This window comes from Patagioenas fasciata, chromosome 6 (genome assembly GCF_037038585.1).
Source record: "Patagioenas fasciata isolate bPatFas1 chromosome 6, bPatFas1.hap1, whole genome shotgun sequence".
Classification (NCBI taxonomy): Eukaryota; Metazoa; Chordata; class Aves; order Columbiformes; family Columbidae; genus Patagioenas; species Patagioenas fasciata.
The window spans coordinates 32,181,599-32,201,709 of record NC_092525.1 but is presented as its reverse complement, the minus strand read 5'-3'; the positions used below and the strand labels follow the sequence as shown (position 1 = coordinate 32,201,709).

At 41.6% G+C, this 20,111-nt stretch overlaps 1 protein-coding gene across 3 annotated transcripts in view; it reads right to left on the bottom strand.

Moving 5' to 3' along the window:
- Positions 1-20,111, bottom strand: part of TGFBR3 (transforming growth factor beta receptor 3) — a 116,603-nt gene that overhangs the window by 56,574 nt on the left and 39,918 nt on the right. For 2 of the 3 annotated variants that reach the window (XM_065841742.2, XM_071810436.1), the window contains exon 3: positions 10,947-11,131. In XM_065841742.2, the coding sequence (XP_065697814.2) occupies positions 10,947-11,131 (185 nt within the window). Of the gene's footprint in view, positions 1-10,946; positions 11,132-19,364; positions 19,438-20,111 lie in introns of those variants that run through there. The other variant, XM_071810437.1, reaches the window with a different exon arrangement.

The window sequence follows — 20,111 nt, the reverse complement described above, 5'->3', positions numbered from 1 at the left end:
ATTTGCCCTCAGTGAGGATGGAACAGCACCTCTGCATTTGACACCTGTTACAGCAAAGCAAGGTACTCAAAGGGACACACCGTCTTCAACAAAGACGTTATTTTAAGCTGAAGCTGCCAAATGCAATCAGCTTATGTTAGATGATAATCATTTTGCAAATACCCAGGTAATCAAAAAGTTAGGACCAAAGGTATTCTTTACACAAACAACTTGAGAAACCAGTAGAACAGTTACTGAAGTTCAATTTGCACTAGAAAGTGGTATTACTTTCACAGTGCAAGAAAAATAAAAGTGAGAAAACTTGTGGCTTTATAAAAAGAGGGTTATAAGTTATACTTACACTGATAGAGCTACTTCTGTGACAATGATCTACAAGTACAACCCAAAGAATTTACTGATAAATTTTATGTAGAGATCATACATACGTGTAAACTGCCTACTTTAACTTCATTAAGCTGAATAACACAGGATCCAGCTTTCCCCGTGCAAGCATATTTCAATAATGTTTTCATGTCTTCAGTGTTATCTCATGAATTATATAGTTTGGAGAACCAGTGTTCTTGTGAAAAATAAGATTTGTCAAAAACTTGTGGCTGCAGCAAAGAAAGCAGACAGTCTCCACACAGGCATCTCTGCTCTGCTCTGCCAGCCCAACCTCTTCTTCACGTGCTAACCCTGCTCTGGGCAGCAGCACAGCAAGGGCTGCCCACAGTGTCCAGCCCCATGGTTTGTGCAAGGGAAAGCCCGTGCCCACCAGTGCAAGGCTGGGACCACTTCACCCATTCCTCCCGTGACCCGAACTAGATGCTCAGGCTCCCAAGGATTAAGTGAAACCATTTGTGCCATCTGCCCTTCCACAAAGCAGCCAGGCTTCCCAGCACTTGAGAGCTAAAAACACGATGTTTCGCTCAGCTTTGCATAAATCAGTAGATGTCGATACTGTTCACATGCCATATAATGAATCCTAAGGGGAAAGTCCTCTTTTTATACATTTTGTGGGAAAATTTCTTGTTGGCTGTAGATCTGTTTTAAACAGGATCCATTCCTGTGAGCCGCAAGTACAGCATCTCCCCTACTGTTGTTAAGTGGTTTATTCACAAAACGATATCACAGACTAAGACTCACGTGACAAGAAAACATTTTGCCAGACGATATTCTATTCTGCACTTACTTGTACATATATTGCAGATCTAAGTTTTTCTTTGGTGAATCAGCCGAGCTGCAAAGTAAGTTTAATTTTATATTCCTTCCCTTGTCCCATCCCTAAACTATCACCAGAGAGTTGTGTAAGAGTGCCCAGTGCCCTGAAAAAACAATAGTGGGGTTGGGGAGTCACTACTATGTTGGAGGACGTACGAGCAAATACTAAAAAGCAGCTCCTGTCACAAATAAAATGCCTCTTAAACTGACAGGTAAGAGACTTATAAAAAAACTTCTGCCAGGACCATTTTCCTTCAATGCATCTGGGGCATTCTGAGCAAATCTACACAGGCTTTTCCAGGTAAACACACATTCTGCTGCCTGTATTCTCAGCAGGTTAGATAGGTGCTAGCCACCCAGCCAGGTGTTACATAGCTGCATTCATGTACCACTACAGTACTGATACATTTTGCCTCTCAACAGGTCTCAGTCATAGCTCAGTGCGATACTGACCATGGGTTCAGAGTCCAGCGTTAGTACTGTCTCATCTCTACCAGGCTCCGATGGCAGACCCAGCAAGTTCACAATTCATCTCAAATGCAAAACCTCACACAGATGTAACATAGCACATGGTGTCATTAGAACACCATGGCAAAACTGGAATCTGAGTACCAAATTTCCAAATCTCAAGGTAAATCCAGAACAGATGAGCACCTACTTTCCACTGTTTCAAAAGTTGCAGGTGGGGAAGGGGAAGAGGCTGAGACAATGAGGCTTTACAAAGCAAGAAAAGATCACAAACAAACATGAAACAGATGATGGAAAAACTGCAGGACAAAGCATTATGTTATTTGAAAGCCCTCACATATTAAAAAAAATTACTCCTCAAAGGTTTTGTAGCCAGACCTCACATAGATCCAGATGACTAGAAAAAAGAAACATTTTACAGGTGTCTTTTAGAGAGTCACATAGGGAAGTATAAACCGTGGAGTTCACATTTTTATTGGACATGTAAAACAAAATTCTTGTTTTCCAAGCCAGGGTAAAGAACAGCGTGTGTGCCTGAGTCATAAAAAACTGAAAACCTAAGCAGCAGCAACAGATTGAGGAAACAACTTTGTTTACTTTATTGCTAGTAACCCACCAGCCTGAGCAAGAGCTGGTGCAAATGTGTGTCTGTAATACATACACTCAAAAATGGTATTAGACATTAAATACAAAGGAAACTGCTTTCAGAAGATCAAAAGTAACTGTAACCAACACATTGTCCCTCTGCTTCCCTGGGGCAGATCATCATTCTTCCCATTTTTTTCTATTTTCAAACTTCAAAAAAATAATCAGAACTTTTACTCTCTGTAGAAACAAAGCAGTGTTTTACGAATATGTCAAAGAATAAATTTATTATACTGACTATATAGAAAAAAGAAAAAAAACCACCACCACCAAGCCCCTAAGGAACCAATTTTTGTATTTAATGAGGCCTATCCATATAAGTAAGACTACTCACATCTGTATATACTTGCAGAATCAAAGCCATGAAAACTGACAAAATCCTCCAGAAGACATTACTGAAGCTGTCATGCAAGTATTTTCTTGCACGATTATGCCATTCCATGCACTTCTTATCTACGTTGTCTTGCTGACCCTTGCTTGAAAACAGATTTATGAAGAAAATACTGGCTTGCCTTCCAGCTAACAGTGTAAGAACAAGCTGCTGCTCCTTGTGTGCAATATTTTTCCATGTGGCTTCAGGCACATTTTCAGCATCCAATTTACCTCACTGCAAGTACCACCTGAAACCAAATTAGCGGATGAAAGAAGGCATGTTCCAATGGTCTGTTCTGAAAAGATATCTACAAAGCAAGTGCCACTGTGCTTCTCTGCAAAACTGATGGCACACAGAGTCACATTTCCCAACAGGCCTCAAAGCCTCACGGTATTCACGTGCACTAGCAGATCGCATCTGTGCGGACAACATGAATAATCTGTGTCCTTGGGTGATGACAGAAGAGTCATCCAGACTTAAAACAGTCTTTGGGGTTAGAGAACGCCAGAAAGGCAACAGATTTTAAGACTTTTCCCTCACTGATGAGATTTGGGTCATCACCAAATATTACCTCCAATGTTTATCACATAAGGCATGCGCTCCAATCATAATAAAAATATTTCTGTACTAAAATTGCTGTGGCAATTGTTAAAGACACACCATCAGCTATACATTACCTACAATTCCTTCAAGCTTTTTCAAGCAATTTAAGTTTCAGATGTTTGTACCTCATGGTGGTGCTATTTTCGCATCCTCTCCCTTTAAATAACAGGTTTTACTACTGTAGAAGTGCTCTGTGTTTCACAGGGAAAATAAGAGACTCTTCTAGAGAAACATAAACTTGAGTATACGCTAAGTGTTATCAAAAGCATGATCTACATAACAACAACAAAAAAAACACCACATGTTTACTCCTCGTATCTTGCCACTGCAAGATTTCACTTTTTCAGCTGCTACAGGAGCGTGGCTGTCAGGCACAGCAAGCTCCACACAATTTATGTTGGAAATTTTCCCCAGTGCTGGGAGGTTGGAGGAGGACGACTTCATTAATTCCAGCTTTTGGTTCAAACAGACACTCCAGAGAACAACATCAATATGATCACTCATGACAAGTGTTGCTCCAGCATCCCTCATACACACACACACGTATACAAACCCAAAGCTGGACTGGAACCTGCCCATCGAGTTTGATATAAACAGACTCCTGGAAATGTCATCACTTCCTTAATTATCTTTTCTTGGGGAAAGTAACGATAGACAAACAGTAATTTATAAATACTCCAACGCATGTCAGATAGAAGCTTTAAGGAGAGAACTGGAGATCAAGAATGTGAATCACAGTTTATGATCAAAATCAAACCACGTGCATCTGCCTGGAAGAATGTGTGAGCACATGTGCACAGTGTGTTTACACACACGTGAGTGACGGAGGGAGGAACAAGAGTCCACGCAGTAAAACCTGTGGCAGCAGCAGCCCCGTCCTCTCTACAGCCCTGCAACTGCACATCAGTGCCTGAGGGTGCTCGCAGGAGAGGAAAACAAAGAGGCAAATTTTCAGCTTCCAACAGGTCATTTTAAACAGCAGTCAGCAAAACTGAAAAATGTGAGCCATCAGAAAAGTCATTCTGACATGTTTCCTTTAGAACCCTTTAGCCTTCTGTGGCGGGCCTTGGCACGGCTTCAGACACCCGCCACTCCGTACGCTGAAACCGAGAGCAGGTCTCGCTTTCTGCGCACAGCAAACAGTCCTGTTTCTAAAAACAGAAAATAGTGAGGGTTTGCACAGCACTTTCCAAGTCATGAGAAGTCACTGCTGCCTCTTAAAGGGTAGACACATCAAATCAAGCCATGCTCCTGCAGGACAGCAGGCTCTGCACAAACAGGCTCTTCTGGCCAACACATGACTTGCTCTGGCAGTTCTGGTGGGCAGAACTTGAAAAGATTGCCAAATCCAATGACCAGCAAATCCTGAGCCGGCTCAAAACAACCCACCAAGACTGCAGTCCAGAGCAAACAAGATGAAAAAGCCACATTTAAAAAGTCTGGATTTTATGCAAGTGCAGATGGTTCAAAGTGCTAACGAAGAGAAAGGGGGGAAGAGGTTTGTGAAAGGTCTTTAAGAAATGGAGGCTGGGCTGGTTGTTGGTTTGTTTGTTTTTTAAAGACATGGCAATGCAGTATCCATCAGTCAAGGCAACTAAGACATCAATGTCATTTTAGTGTTTCAGCTGCATGGGAGCTGCAGCTTTCAGTAGATGTGGTGCCATCTGAGAAAGACAATGAACGATTATAATTTTGGCGGAGCAAGCTGTCAGTATTTTTAAGGCTTTATAAGGTCCAAGATGGAGTAAGAACTTCGCAAATGGCAAAACTCACTTCCCACACTACTCTGGAGCCTGTCAGCTCCCAGGACTGAACTGCCTGGCTACATGACTTCAGGCATCAGACTCCATGTGATAATCTTTTCCCTGACGGTTGACTCACGAAGCTGGATAAGCATTGCCCAGACTTTCCCCAAACCCCTCCCACACTGTAGGCTTCTTTTTAGGGCTTACCTTCTTCCATGTGGAACAAGACCCTTTGCCTCCAAGTTACCAGTCCTCTCATCTGAAGTCTCACCTCAGACTTCTCCATCCCCAGAAAGACAAAGCATCTCCACTACTTCCATCTTCTTTCTTTCATCCACAGACAGCCTGGGCAGTGACACAGCCACCTGTACCACTCCTCGGGCCATCTCACTATAGGTAGTTCATGACACCCCTGTGTCAAAACTCCTGTGTGTGCTTCCACTGCCATTTGTAAATCTGCAGCTGTAGTTAGATATCCACTACTGCTGCCAAGCAAAAGTGCTCAGAACGTGGAGAGGCAAGAACAGTCAGTTTGCAATGTTGCAATGTTCAATCTGCTCAGTACCTTGGCAGAGGCACAGGCATGGTGCTTTGTTTTATCTTTGAAAGCTTCTTCTAAAGCAGCAACTATTTTTCTCCAAAACAAAGGCTTTTGGTCTACCAGAAGTACTGACCATACCCACATGCAGGAGCGTGGGCTTCCCGCCGTACCACAGAGGGCAGATGCAATGCAGTCCGGCAAACCAAGCAACATGTCCTTTATTTCCCAGCCTAATTCTGCACCACATATTCTGGTCAGCTCACCAGAAACATTAAATTTGTACAGCCAAGTGACCTGGCAGCGCACAGACCCATTATTAATGTTAGTAAAGTCTGTGGTCATTTCAAGAGTTTAATCTCACATAAGTAACAAACTCTTTATTCTCGAGCCTCTAATTTTAGTATGAGTTTAGGACTGCACAGGATAATAATCCAATTATTTTAATTTGAATTATAAAGCCCAAACTGCAGGGTGCTTCAAAAAATCAAATCAAGGCTGTCTTGTCAGTTTTAGAGCAGCTGGCCAAGCTGACACCAAGAGCTCAGCACTAAAAAGCCACAGTAGAAAAAAAAACAGACCTTATTTTTATTATTTGTGAGAACCTGAAGTGTCAGAAAACAGCCTAAGTCTACATTTAATTGGTACTAAATGGAAACTTGTTTTAACAAATGCACTTTTAGAGGAAGAAATAAACAAAATGGAACCAAGCAAACAGCTAGGTAACAAAAACCTCACTAACTCCAGCCATAACATAATAAACCTTGAATTCCCTTCCTGCCTGCTGTGGGCAGGAGGCCTCCAGGCCCCCTCTGACCATGGCTCTGGTACAGCAGGTCAGCCCATCTAAATGGCGCTCAGAAAGTGGCCCCTTTATCACAGCTGAATCTCAAGGCTGTCCCCAGATCTCTGGATGCCTGAGCATGAAATAAAACGTTTTTCCCATAACACAGCCTTGGGTAAGGTTGTTGTGGTGTTAAACTTCCGAAAACAGTTTAAGTTACCACACTGGGAATACAGTAAATATACAGAAAAACAGCCAAAACGAGCCAGGTTTTCATTACCCACATTGTCCAGATCTTCATAGTCCCTAAAACACAAAACCATCATGACACGGATGAATTATCCTGAATTCAGAATGCCACTGCAGAGATCAGGATGTAGAAATAAATTATCAGGTGACTGTTCCAGAGCCTCTTCCTGTCCCATTTTTACAGCTTAGAGGATCTCTTCTGAAAGTACTTAAATAAATATCGGACTTACATAATTTTGGCCGTTATTTTATGACTTTTAAGTGGATTGGCTCAGGAACCTGAGACTCATCACTAGTAAGTACCTGTCTGTGATAATTAGCCTGCATTTTAATATCGGGTTTGCTCTCAAAGGAAAATTTTTTTATTATGAAATTGTTGCCAAGTAACACTGATCAAACAGTGGGGGAAAAGTCTGTCGAATTATTACAGCCTCAGTGGTGTTACTCAAAATTATTAAAATAAAGATGAGCCCTTGATTTTCCTGCCTTCATTTCACATAACACGTGTTAAACATCTGTATCAGGCATAACATCTTAAAGCTATTGAGGATGAGGATGTCGATGAAAACAATAGTGAATCCATTGCCAGGAACTCCGATTCCATGTATTCATATGTATTCAATCCTAAGTATCCACATGAGATTAATTTTGTATGCCCCTGCTCCCCCTTTAGCTATTTCAATTGTGGCTGTGTGCCTGGAGCAGCCCAGGGAAACTCAATTGACAGGTATGACAAAAGAATCCTCCATTAATTTAGGACTTCAGAATATACCTACCTACGGAGTGACTTTCACTTCAAAAAAATGGTTTTCTATACACATTTTTCTGGTGCAAATCTCTAGAGCTTCCAAGTGCCTCCAAAAACAATTCTTTCTCCTACGAGAACAAGCAGCTCCACGAGAACACAGCTATCTCCTTTCTAAAAATGGGGAAACCAAAGCAGTGAAGATACCCAAAGCTGAAGAGAAAGTTATTGCAAGAGTTCAGTAGTTCCTGGCTTTCAGCTGAGCCCCAGATCAGTACAGAAATGCACACATGCGCTCACTTCCCCAGGAATATTTGATCAAATAAAACAAACAAAAAAGGCTTGCGTTTTTCATGCCAAGTTCAACATAAACACTTGTGGCTATTACATGCACCCGCATTCTACTTCCTATGATAAAGCATGGCCAATATGAATTGTGATAAAAGACATTTCTAAGAAATATTTGAACAAGATTGGAACTTTTGGGGTTCTTACTTGAAGGAAGTGTCTTCACTGTCTCAACAAGTGAGATGTCACTTCAACAGAGGTTAAAGTAAAATACACATGAATTCCTTGAAGATCACAGATATTATTACAGCATTTCACAACGTGACCTTCTATTTACCAGATTTCAGCCTTAAAATGAAAGTGTTAAACTACTAAATTTCATTTCCAAAGTTTCTTCAGAATCCCATACACTCCCAGTCCACTTAATTTTTCCAGTTTACAGGGAAGAAAAAGCACTCAAACCTCACTAATCTTTACAGAAAAGCCTGCATGTGTTACAGGAGGAACACGTGCCGCTGCCATGCCCTCCCCCCGCATCAGCCACCCCTCCTATGTTTAAATTTGCAAACGCTTGTTGTATGTATATCATACACAAGTGTCAAAGGGAGTTAAATTAATGCATACATGTTATGTTGCATATTTATGAGAACCAGGATAACTGCACAAGTATGTTTAATGCATGAGCCCTCCAAGGAATTTGCTAGGGGAAGTTTACACTCCTCCCAGCAAGTAAGGAATGTGTAATTTAGCAGCATCTAGCACAGGGCAGGTTAAAAACAAAACAAAACCTGTCCTCCTCCCCCAAAGCAAGCCTTCACTTATCAGAACTTCGGCCAACCTCTGAACGAATGTGTGATTTATTTTAAATATGCTTTCGATGCTGCTGAATCTAACTAATGTGCTGTCAAACAAAACTACTGTCTTTATTCCAGAGTATACTGGAAGTACTGTACGACAAACAAATCTCTACCTTTGCTATCAGCATTTGCAGGCAACAGGAAATAACTCAGCTGGTAAATCAAACTAGTGTAACTTAAGGTGATGGGTACATTCTACTTTTAAGACAAAAGGCTACTTGGAGTTGGTTTTTACAGTAATGGAAAAGATAACATTTGCTCTGCTTTGTTTTCCAAGTCTGATCCTGTAAGTAGAATCCCATCTTTCCAAGTTGTTTACACTCTCTTGCTCGATGCTGTCGCCAGCAAGCCTTGCTCCAGCTTCCTGTGCAGTGTGAGCAGCCATCTCCAAGGGCTGTGTCTGGAAACTGGGTGGGAGGTGGGAGAAGGAAGCTGAGGGCTACAGACTGTGAAATGCATTCTGTGCCGTGCACTTTGGTACATTGCAGAAGGACACAGCAAAGACAGTTTGGGGCAAACTGCCTTCTTACCATAAGCACGTTGCATGAAGCACAAGCAGCCCCTTTCTACTAGACAGCAGCTATTTTTATTCAAAGCCAAATATTTAAATCTTCTATCGTTCTGTTGAGGTGATTAGACAGCAGTGGCGCAGCCTGCAGCCCTGTGCATGTGTGACTCCAGCTCACGTTGTCACCCTCTGGCAGCGAGCCAGAGGGAAACTGGGGTTCATGCAAATATGCGCTCTGCAGTTCATTCATTCCTGTCCCCCGGGAGGTACCAGCTCCAGCTGTAGCTGTTTCATCCCATTCCCGGGCACCCTTTAGTAACAAAGAAGTTACAAGTTCCCACTGTACCATGTCCCCACAACCAGGGCACTCTTCTGCCTGTCTTCAACAAAATTTGTTGTTACCTTGTGAGATCTACCCACTGTATAAAATTTTTCTATGGCTTGCCAATGGATTTCAAGGTTCCTGGGTGATGACAGAGGCACTGACAAAATCACACAGAGCTGTTTAGTTTTCATAAAAAACTATGTCACAAAAAAAAAAATTTAATTTAAAAAGAACAGGGATTCCAACTTCAGTTTGGTTTTCATGCCCAGTACTGATTGTACCTACACATTTTTCAGGCATTCACAGTGCACTCATCAGGCTGATAACCTAGTGGCTGGCCAACTAAGAAAGGCTTTAAAACAAACAAGCAAAACCACCAACAAGAAAACAAATATAAAAATCTGTTCTTCATTCCCAGCCTCACAAAACAAATAGTGTAATTTTGCTATTCATTTCATTAAAATTGAACTGAAGACGACCTGACATTTTTGATTAAGGGCAGCCAACAAGATGCCTACTGAAAAAATAGTAAATAACTTTTTTGTCATACACTAGACATTTCAGTGTAAATACAGAAAATGAACACAACAGCTGAGGTTTCATGGATGCATACAATACACATTGAGCTGCACACACTACAAACCCAACAAGGCTGCTATTGAAGTCAGCAGAAAGACTTTGATTATGGCCAAGAGTATCCGCCTTTATTTAAATCACTATAAAAGACTCCACTTAAAATTTCTTTCAGCACAGATTTAGACCCTCTTTTTCTCAGCTTCCGCCTGCTAGATCATCATCTTTGTTCTTTCATTACAAATTCTGCTCGTTGTGTACATGCACACTGCTCTCACAGGATGCAGTGCTAAGGATTTGTGTGTGTAATACTGTAAGAACATGAACTAAAAAGCTCAACTGTCATGGTATGCAATGTTTTCTTTTCACTTTGGCATTCTGTTTTGATGTGTTTTGAGAGTAAACAACAGTACTGCACAACTTAACATCAAAAATTTTCTTCTTGTGCTGTTGCTTTCAGAGAAGCTCAAGTTCTTGCCAGTCCGAGTACAACGTACATAAATAAGTAATTGGAACTGTATCTAAGTACCACCATAGTCAGCAACACTCACTTTCTGTACAGCAGTCCCATGTGCCTCCCCCCGAGGCCCTCCACCTCCCAAAGAAGCATTAAGGATGTATTACAGGGGTAAAAGAATCTGAATTTAAATATTTGTTTATAGTGGTCATGGCAGGGATCCAAAAGTATTCACGTTAATTTACAACACATTTAGGTAAACGATCTGCTTTTGAAGGCAGCCAATTCTATAAGGCCTCTGGTAAATCTAAATCTGTTTCTTATTTCCTTCGCCCACTCCACCACCCTTTCTAAGTATACTTCGTGGTTGTGAAAGGTGATGGAGAGAGTGGCTGGGTATGGAAGCGGTTTACTCATATGACACACAAAGCATAGGTGGACAGCATCCATGCAAACTGCACATCCTTCTTTGTAGTCATTCTGGTCACAATTCAGAAATAACTTTATTCAGCAAATTAATGTAGAATGTTCCCATTTGCAGACGCACTTGTAGCCAGGGATTTGGATGACAAGCAATTTCCCCTTTACCTCTCTTTCATGATTGCCAACACCCTCCTCGGGATTTCTGAGGTTGAGGACGTGCACCTCCTGCGGCAGGCCGGTCGTGCCTCGGCTGGCACAGCCCGATAACACTGTAAAACTCTCCAGTAAGGCATGGACAGGATGCGAATTGTTAACAGGCGATAAAACACATTCACTCCTGGGCACAGGACCTGCAGAGGAAGACACATATGCACTTCATTTGGAGAAAACCACAATACATAGATTATACCTGACAAATATTAATAACAATAATCCTTTTGGTCACAAAACCCACGGTAACACAAGCAGAGGCTTCACGTTCATCATCCACGAAATGAAGACATTTATTTTCATTGCCCTTTTAAGTTCTCTTGAATATGCTAACTCATTTGTTCGTTTCCCTCTGAAAGCCCAAATTGAAAATATGAATTCCAAAATTGAAAGTAGTCTTGTCTTTACCAGAGAGGAAATCAAGGATAAAAGAGGGGGGAAAAAAAAAAAGGCAAAAAAAAAACCCAAAGGAGAACAAACAAAGCAATGATAGTGGGAGGAGGAATTGGTTCATCTTATATGTGACTTATTGGTTTACGTCAAACATTGTTATGTCCAAACATTGAAAAATACAATCATGTACATCTAACAATAAAAAGTTAATCTCTAGTATAAAGTAATTACATCAGGAAGGATTTGGGCGAGTTGGATTTGTTGCTTTTGAAGCAGTGCTGATTTATAGTGAACATCGTTCAAATACATGGTACAAAACAGCGGGGATCTGTCACATGATAAAATGAAATGTTTGTTTACTGAGTCTATTTTGTGTCTGACAGCAATTATCTACACTGATAACAGATATCTAGTCCAAAACAGAGTGTACACCCTTTCAAATAATCACCACAGCATGATGTAGTGCCATACTCTTATATAGTACGTGAGACACTGTGATGTGACATAGCGAGATAGCGTAAAAGCTGAAGCATACAGAGGAGTTTACATTTAAACTATATCTCAGGAAACTAAAGCAAGACAAATATTTATGAAAAGCAATGCTGCGTTTCCAAAATGGCTCAAGCCCACCCCTGACAGTAACAGATACAGCATGTTTTTGATTCAGAAGGTCACAGGAGAATGTCAATTCACTTAACCCTTAATTTGCACCAAAGTCACTCAGATGAGATTTAGACTCAAATGGACCAGTCAGTTCAGAGGCTGCAAGGCAGAAAAGTGAAATCTAAGACAGAAGCATGATTATTTTTTTTTTTCCCCAGATAATGTATATCTGCAATTGAAGTAAAAGGCTTCTTTTAAAAAAAGTTCAAAATGAAAGAAAATCTTCAACTGACTGAACGGCAGAGCTGTCTGGTTTTGTGAACTCTACATTCAGCCATTGTAGCACTAGAGATCATTTGACTTCGGTTTACACGCATAGTTAATTGTATCAGCACTGACCTACACTTTGCTGGTTAAACAGACAGTTCACTCAAGGTACAACTAGCAGCTGACCATTTAGTAATCAGGAGAGTCCAACTTAAACCATTCCTGATCTGGAAAAAGCAAAGCCCCTGAGCACAGGGAGACTTCTGCAGCACCCCAGGCCACGCCAGCCCTGTCCTGCCAAACAGGCTGTTCAGAAACCCACCGGTGCACAGTGCATGTCCTGCCAGCTCCCACAGAACGGGGATATTTGTTAGAGGCAATGCTCAAGGCATAAATTACGCATGCCTGTGCTTGGGGTACAGAGCACAAACAAACTTTCTGCTGCTATATGAGGAGCTTGGTATTAGCACTGACCACGGCTTGGAGGATTTGAGGTTTATCTGGGTTTTTTAAATTCCTTTTCAAGAATACACATACAAAATGGACCAGTCCAATCAATAACACTCAGTTAAAAAAATAAGTCACTATGAAAGAGATGCCTTTCTTAACAGTTGAAGAAATATTTAGAATTTGTAACAATAACACAACCAGCAGAGAGGCATAATTTTCCTGATGTACAAGTGCAGATCAGAGAACCTACTAATCAATTAGCCCAGCCACCGATGTGTAAGTCCTGCAGCAGACCATGTTATACAACCTCCGCAAAAAGCATTTTTAAACTCCACAAGCATTTATAGGGCTGGGGAACAAATTGAGAGCCAAGGAAGGCTTGTTCATTGAGTTGTTTCTTGCTGGTCAGAACAGAGTTGACATTTGTTAAGATGCTTCTATCATAACACACACATGAATAACAAGGTGCAAGACTCAGAACAAGACAGAAGTGGTGTTGCTGACAAAAACATGTCCTTTCCTTAGCAAGGGTTCAGGAGAAAGAGCTAATACCTTCCACTCAGTGGATAGATTCCCTTGTAAATGCCTATTCCATGCAGTACATCTACCAGTCCCCACCTCCAGCCTTCGCCTGGTCTTCATTCTGTACAATTTGCCACATTAGAGGAGAAGACATCTGTATTTTCCCCTCACTTCCTACAAGGACTCATCCACATGAAGGCGGTGGCTGGTACGTTCAGGCTGTCCGTAACTGCCTCCCTCGCCAGCACCCCAAGTGCTCACAACAAAAATGCGCCTTCTTTCAAGGCCTTCTGTTCTGTTTGACATGCAAGATGGAAACACTCCTGGTGGGAGCAGTTCACATCCTGAATAACCCTGTGCAGTGGAGCTTATCTGCACAGCAAAGGGCAGACGGAGGCATGCCCGCTCTGCCTGCGCTTGTCCAGCTGGATACGGGCCAGATCTCCTGCAGAAACCCCGCCACACTGCTGGCAGCGAGCCCAAGCGCCTGTACCAGTCTTAAGCAGGGCTTCTTAAGCAGGGCTTCTGACGTAGGCCTGCTCTTACACCAGTGCAGCTGCAGGGCATCTAGACACGCACCGGCTCGCGCCCCAGCAGCCTGGGGCACACCACTTCTGCCAGCAACGGTTTGAAGGAGTGGATGTGTAGAGTTGCTCTGAGCTGCTCAGGATAAGAAACCAATGTTTTGGGGGAGTTACTGCATTTGGTAGAGTTGCTTTCAGACCAGCCTCATGAGTGACTGAGATACAGCCTTTGAAATTTGAATAGAACTTCAGAGTACATATGGGAGGCTGGCTCCACTGCCCTCAGACCACAGACGCTGTCAGGCTGCCCATATATGAGGATGATGGTGGATAAAAAACAGAGGGGTTACATTTTCGCCAAGTTTCGTCGAGGTGCCTTTGTAGCTATGTCCTGGGCCCATACTATCTTTCCCAGCAACTCAAGGCTCTCATTAACGTTATTTCTCTTGAATGTGGTGGTGATACCAAACAGCAATCTTCGTGCACTGAAATTCATGTATTTGCCCGATGACTAAAGTGGCTGTAGTGGTATGCCCAGCATATGTTTGCATGCCTGGAGTTAGTGCCAAGCAAAAGGAAAACATTTCTAGGTCAGGAAGTCCACTGATGCTCAGCCTGTACATGGCATAAGACAGTTTCTTTTGCTACCTTCTCTCCATTTATGCTGTATTTTAGTCTATTCTTATACTGCACGCACCCCCAGCACTGCTTGAGGTATTTACTAAGCATTCATTAACAATATTTCTTTCCAGCAGTACCTGCTGCACCTGTAGATCTGTCCCAGTTGAAGACAGGTCAGTGTCACTCCAAGGCACTGCCACTCCAGTGGGAGCAGCAAGAGCTCTCCTTTTTTCAAATTAGCTGCTCCCACTCTTCTTGGCTCTCTCACAGATTCCTCCTGCTTATCTTCCTTCCCTCCTGCCACCTTCTTCTGATTGGAAAGCTAGTTACTTCCCCTAGGTAGTTTAAATCCTACAAAGTGCATAACTACCACTCTGAAAAAACAAACAAAGCCCTTGCTCTACTCATCAGATCGTTTATCTCCTCCACACCACCTACTTGCAATTGAAAGTCAACATGAAACGGTAGCCTCGTCCTACCTGGGCTTTGCTGCTCTGCCACGCACACACGCCAGGATCGGGCTCTGCCACCTTCCTGTTCCTGCCACCCTCATCAGCTACACCCGTGTCCTGCCAAAATACACTGTCATCACTGCTTAAGGGCCAGTTCATCCAATTAACGCATCGAGATCGCCTCATCAGCTCCAAACACATCCAGGTACTCTCTCGCATCTCATCCCCATCAAACTGGCACTTAAAGAGTCAAAAGTATTTTCCAGTTGATATACCCTAGTGCAGCTACAAGCCTTCGGTCCCGTCTCTGCCAAGAAGGCGAGTGAGAGCACACAGCCATCCCTGGGCCTTTCTTTAACTTCAGACCACATATCCGTTTAACCTCGTTAGCAAATCCTGCCTCTCACCACAATCAAATTTTAGTTGCTTAATGCCTTTTGAAGATGGAAAACAGGTTAGGCAGTTTTATAAGAAGGACTTATTACATTTGTGTTTTATGATGGCAAATGTTTAGTGAACTTAGAATTCTAGAGAATCATTCGGTATTTAATTATTTTCCACTTCAATTAATAGGAATATTGTAAAAGAAATCTTAATGTACACCCAACCTTGTTGGATACTAACATCTGGAACATATTCAACACAATTTCAACATTCTTGTTTCCCGTATCATCCATGCTACTAATGAGTAACATGTGTTCTGCTGTAAGAAAGTAGCAGAAATGCGAGTAAGACACTAAAGGGGATAATACAACAACCCGAGACCAACCCGTAACTGTGATGGATTTTATTCAAATAGTAAAGGCTAATATACTTTCTGTTGTATTTCCATGGAGATTTCTACAGTGTTGTCAGCTGAAAAGTGTGACCAGCTCCTGCAAATTGCATGAATCTGTGCTGGGGGCTCCACAGCACACCAGCATGGTTCCTGTACGCCACACGAGAGGATACAAGCCCCACCAATGGGATATAACACTCCTCAGAAGGAGGACTGATTTATTCTAATTGATTTTTGAATGAGGGAATGACACAAATCTAGTCATTATACACGAAGACAAAAAATTCAAAATCCAGACCTGAGGAACACCAGGGATCTCTGTGCTGTCAGGTACAAAGTAATACAAATTAGTGTAGATCCTGATGGAATTCATCACTTCATTTGCTGAAAAGCAAGTCTTAGAGGACGCTAACTATCCAAGCAGAGGTTTCAGTATGCCCAAATGACAGACTTTCACAGAAGTTCTTTGGGAAAAGGTTAATTTAAGAGCATTTTATTACATCAGCTAGTGACAATGACAACTGGAACAAGACAGAAGAAAAGATAGGATCCTCAAAACCTACTTTTGACTGACAACATGGTTCTGTAAAAACAGGAGGAGAGGAAGCCATTTTCTCTTGAACTGAGAAGTTTAAGATTCATTGCGGAACACTTGAGCAGACTCAGTAATAACTTCTTCCTATGACCTTCACCGCTCATTTCTAAAGATACAAGTGCATGGGTGAAGGGCCACTGTTCCACATGGATTAATTGTTACCACCTACACAACCTTCTTCTCACAAAGGCTTTCTCACTGAGGGAAGCATTTATACCAAAAAATTATACTCAAGGATTGAGGCACATAATCTACAGCGAGAAGGGATGCCTGTCATGTCAAGATATGTCATGACTGCTTACTGGTACGGGTAGCTCTGTAACAACAACTACTAAATTAATTCCTGCAAACTCCTCCACAGAAGAGCACCCGTCAGGTCAAATTCCTGGTGATTTAAATGATGTAGAGGATAATGGACAACCTCCGCTGTTAATACAAAGAGAAGCTTTTACTACAGATGACCATGAAGAAGTAGGAGCTGGACTGTCCAAGACTCTTCCTGAATTCCACGATTTTCCTCTCTGAATAAGTGTGATCACCGTAAGAGATGCAGGGAGAGAAGCAAGATATTGAAAGGAAGATTTGTACATTGGACCTTCATACTGGCCAACAGGAAGATGAAAGTAGGAGATTACTGTCCAAAGCATTTTACATTGGTATAAATCTACTGCTGATTCATTTTAGTGCCTTCTACACTATATGGCTGGGGAGGGGAGGAGAGCTTTATGGTTTTCTTGTTCTATACAGCTCACAGCAGCAGTTCCAACTCTGATGAAACACAGCAGATGTAACACAGAAAGATGCTGCTAATCTGCCATGACTTCGGTAAGGAAGAGGAAAAAAATATTCAACAGCAGACAAAATGTTGGTGTGTCTCAATATCACTTTTCTGCCTTAGTACATAGTCAGAAATGCATGGGAGCAACAACGATTGCAGATTTGTTCTGACAAAAACAAACAAAAAAAGGCAGTACCTGGATAATTTAAGATTTAGAAAATACATTTTCAAGTGTAGGTTGTTTTTTTCCAGTTAGTTTTTATTTACACTGTGCACCTAGTAATTTAAGTTTCAAAAGACTAGCAGTTACAATAGGATATGCTTAGCATTGCAATAAAAGCTTTGATATGTTAGAGGGCTGGGAATTGAGAGAAAAAGAAATAAGCTTGCAGTACTAAATGTTTTTTTCTAATTTAGATATTCTCACCTCTTTGTCATTTTTATGTGTTTACCCAAGAGCAGAAAAAAAAATGTTTGGTATTTTTATAATATGTCCCAACACTTACGTAGATATTTTACTATTGCTATTACATATTAGGTCTTACAAGCCTTTTCTCGTGCAACTATGAACTGTGCTGAAATGTAGCACATATCTCCCTTCAATAAAAGTTATTTAACATAAACTAGGAATTCCCCAGGAAAAGTATTTTAAAACCTCTTAAAAGCTCACATTTTCCACATTTGTTGGATAACTCTGATGACAGTTTGTGCAACCATAACCACCGGCCAACATCAATGAATCTAGAGCAGATTGTACTTCAGCAGAAGGAACAGCAGATCCCTTGTGAACTGCAACCAAAGTAGGACTGAAATTGAGTAAATGTTCATGAAAGCCTTTGAATGGATTCTAGGGCTCTAGCAGAAATGGATAGAAGGAGCAAAAAAGGCCATGGGAAAATGATACGCATAGAAAATCAAGTGAGGGGTATATGAAAAAAGAGACGTGCTGAAAACACAAACACAGCATAACTGTTGCATACAGGGCTGGGTAATTTTCTCGTCATATCCTTACTTTTCAGGGAGTTCCTTTACCGCCACATCTAGCACAGGCTTCCTATCAGCTAGAAAAGAGTATTTTTCATGGTGGAACTGCTTTTGAGTGAAATACTACAGGAGGCCAGGGGGAGAGGTTTAAAATTACAGGGGAAAAGATTCATGGACATGGGCTGATTCTGGCTATTTTGGAGGAAAAAAAAAAACTCTCAGACCCCACATATATGCATTTTCAATGAGTGAGTTATAAAACTTAAACTGAGAAAAAGAAAAACGTATCTTCCAGGAATATTCAGTATAGATGGCAAGATTAGCTTGTAGGAGGAGTTAAAACATACAAGCTGTATTAACTAAAAATGACCTTATGCAAAACACACAGCAGAGGTTCCCCATTCCAGTGCTCAAAGCCCACTAATCTTCAGCAGCTCTACCTCATGACACCATCCCTGCTCCTTCTCCCTTTCTCCAAGGAAAAAACCCCTATCCTCTGGAACTTCACATTAACCCACATACTTCACTTTTACACTGGTCTCTACTGTTAATGCTCCATGCGGTCAGACCCTTGCTGTGTGCTTTCAATCCCCAGCTATCAAGCTCCAATTAATTCCCGTTCCCTATCATCACCATCAACTCTGCCCTGACCTATTTCACGTATCAGCCAAACAATATAGATGTTTCAATATATGAGATAACACTTAATGTGCAATGTTATTTTGGTCCTCTATTTTCTGCAGTCTTTCTAGACATTTCTGTTATGTGCAGTAAAGTCTGCCTAGCATCTCCTGCCTGCCCACCAGGAACCATTCAGACCCACAGATGACATGCCCCATACCTTTTTTGGGTTGCTATGATGTTTGGTACCAATTCCTGATGCTGGTTCTCCTTCCAAGCAAAATTATGTTTCTATTCTGCTGTGGAGGATGTGTTGCACAAGATATCCATTCCCACTGCTCCTGGCTACTAGTAAAAGCACAAGGTTTATTTCATCTGATTAGCAGAGATCATCTAATCTCAAGTGTTGCCTGTGCAGATCTCTCAATTTTTTCCATGAGGGAAAAAATTCAAATTATATTTTGAAAACAGAAATGCTTTCTTCTACTTTCTTAAAAATAAGCTTCTACTGATGTTTTGTCCTTACCAGGATGTAAAATAGATGCAAGTTCAACTGGAAAAGTTAACTCAACTTCTGCAGCAACGTACTGCTGCTTAGAAGCAACATCAACCAGTCAGTATCTTGTTTAACAAAAGAAGCTCCAGCTGTCTTGTTTAGGCACCTACTAAGTTAATTAAACAGAAAAGGCAATGAATGAAAAACCTGTTTGCTTTAACATCCGCTGAGCGCAATTTTAAGACATTGCTACGCATGAGGCATAATCTCAGAAAACAAACATCTGTACCTGGAAAACAAAGACGCCTTTCAAAGCAGATGTACCGCACCACAGAGCCGCGTTTCATGTAACCTCTGCTGCACTTCTTTCTGACCAGCACGGCCAGAGCCCGACCTTCTCTTGAGGTTTGCAGCAAAACACTGCGCACAGGAACTCTTCTCTAGTATTTTTCCCTGTCTAAACGCCCACACTCATACATACTGTCTCTCTCTCTCCCCCCATCCCATCTCTCAAGTGAGTATTTGGAAAACACTCTGCTAACATAAGAGCATCTTTTTAATCTGTATAAACAGAACAGCATCAACGTGTTGACCTTCATTTAAATAAAGCCAGAGAGCACAACTTCTATTTTCCATGCCAAAGAACTGAAAACAAAGAAGTCCACCAATGTTTTAGAAAGCGTTGCTGCATTTTTCCCATTGTTATCCTCAAGTAGTAGAAAACAGACAAGTCTCCAGCAACTGGTTTAAAATACAGATGTAGGGGATCCTCTTGCACAAATCTCAGATCCCATGGAGCACTTGTCGTTTTTTAAACAGTGGCCAACATTATTCAGATTGAGGGCTTCCTCCTCCAGACATGGCTGTATTTCAGAAATACCCGACTTCCATCACAAACTTGTATCGACACTAAAAGATACAGAATTATTTCAGATAACACGCAGGGCCTAAAATGCAAGTAAACTCTATGCCTTAACAGCCTTAATGGAGGAACTAAATCTAACATTCAGTCTTCATCGGTGTTAATGGGTGAAAT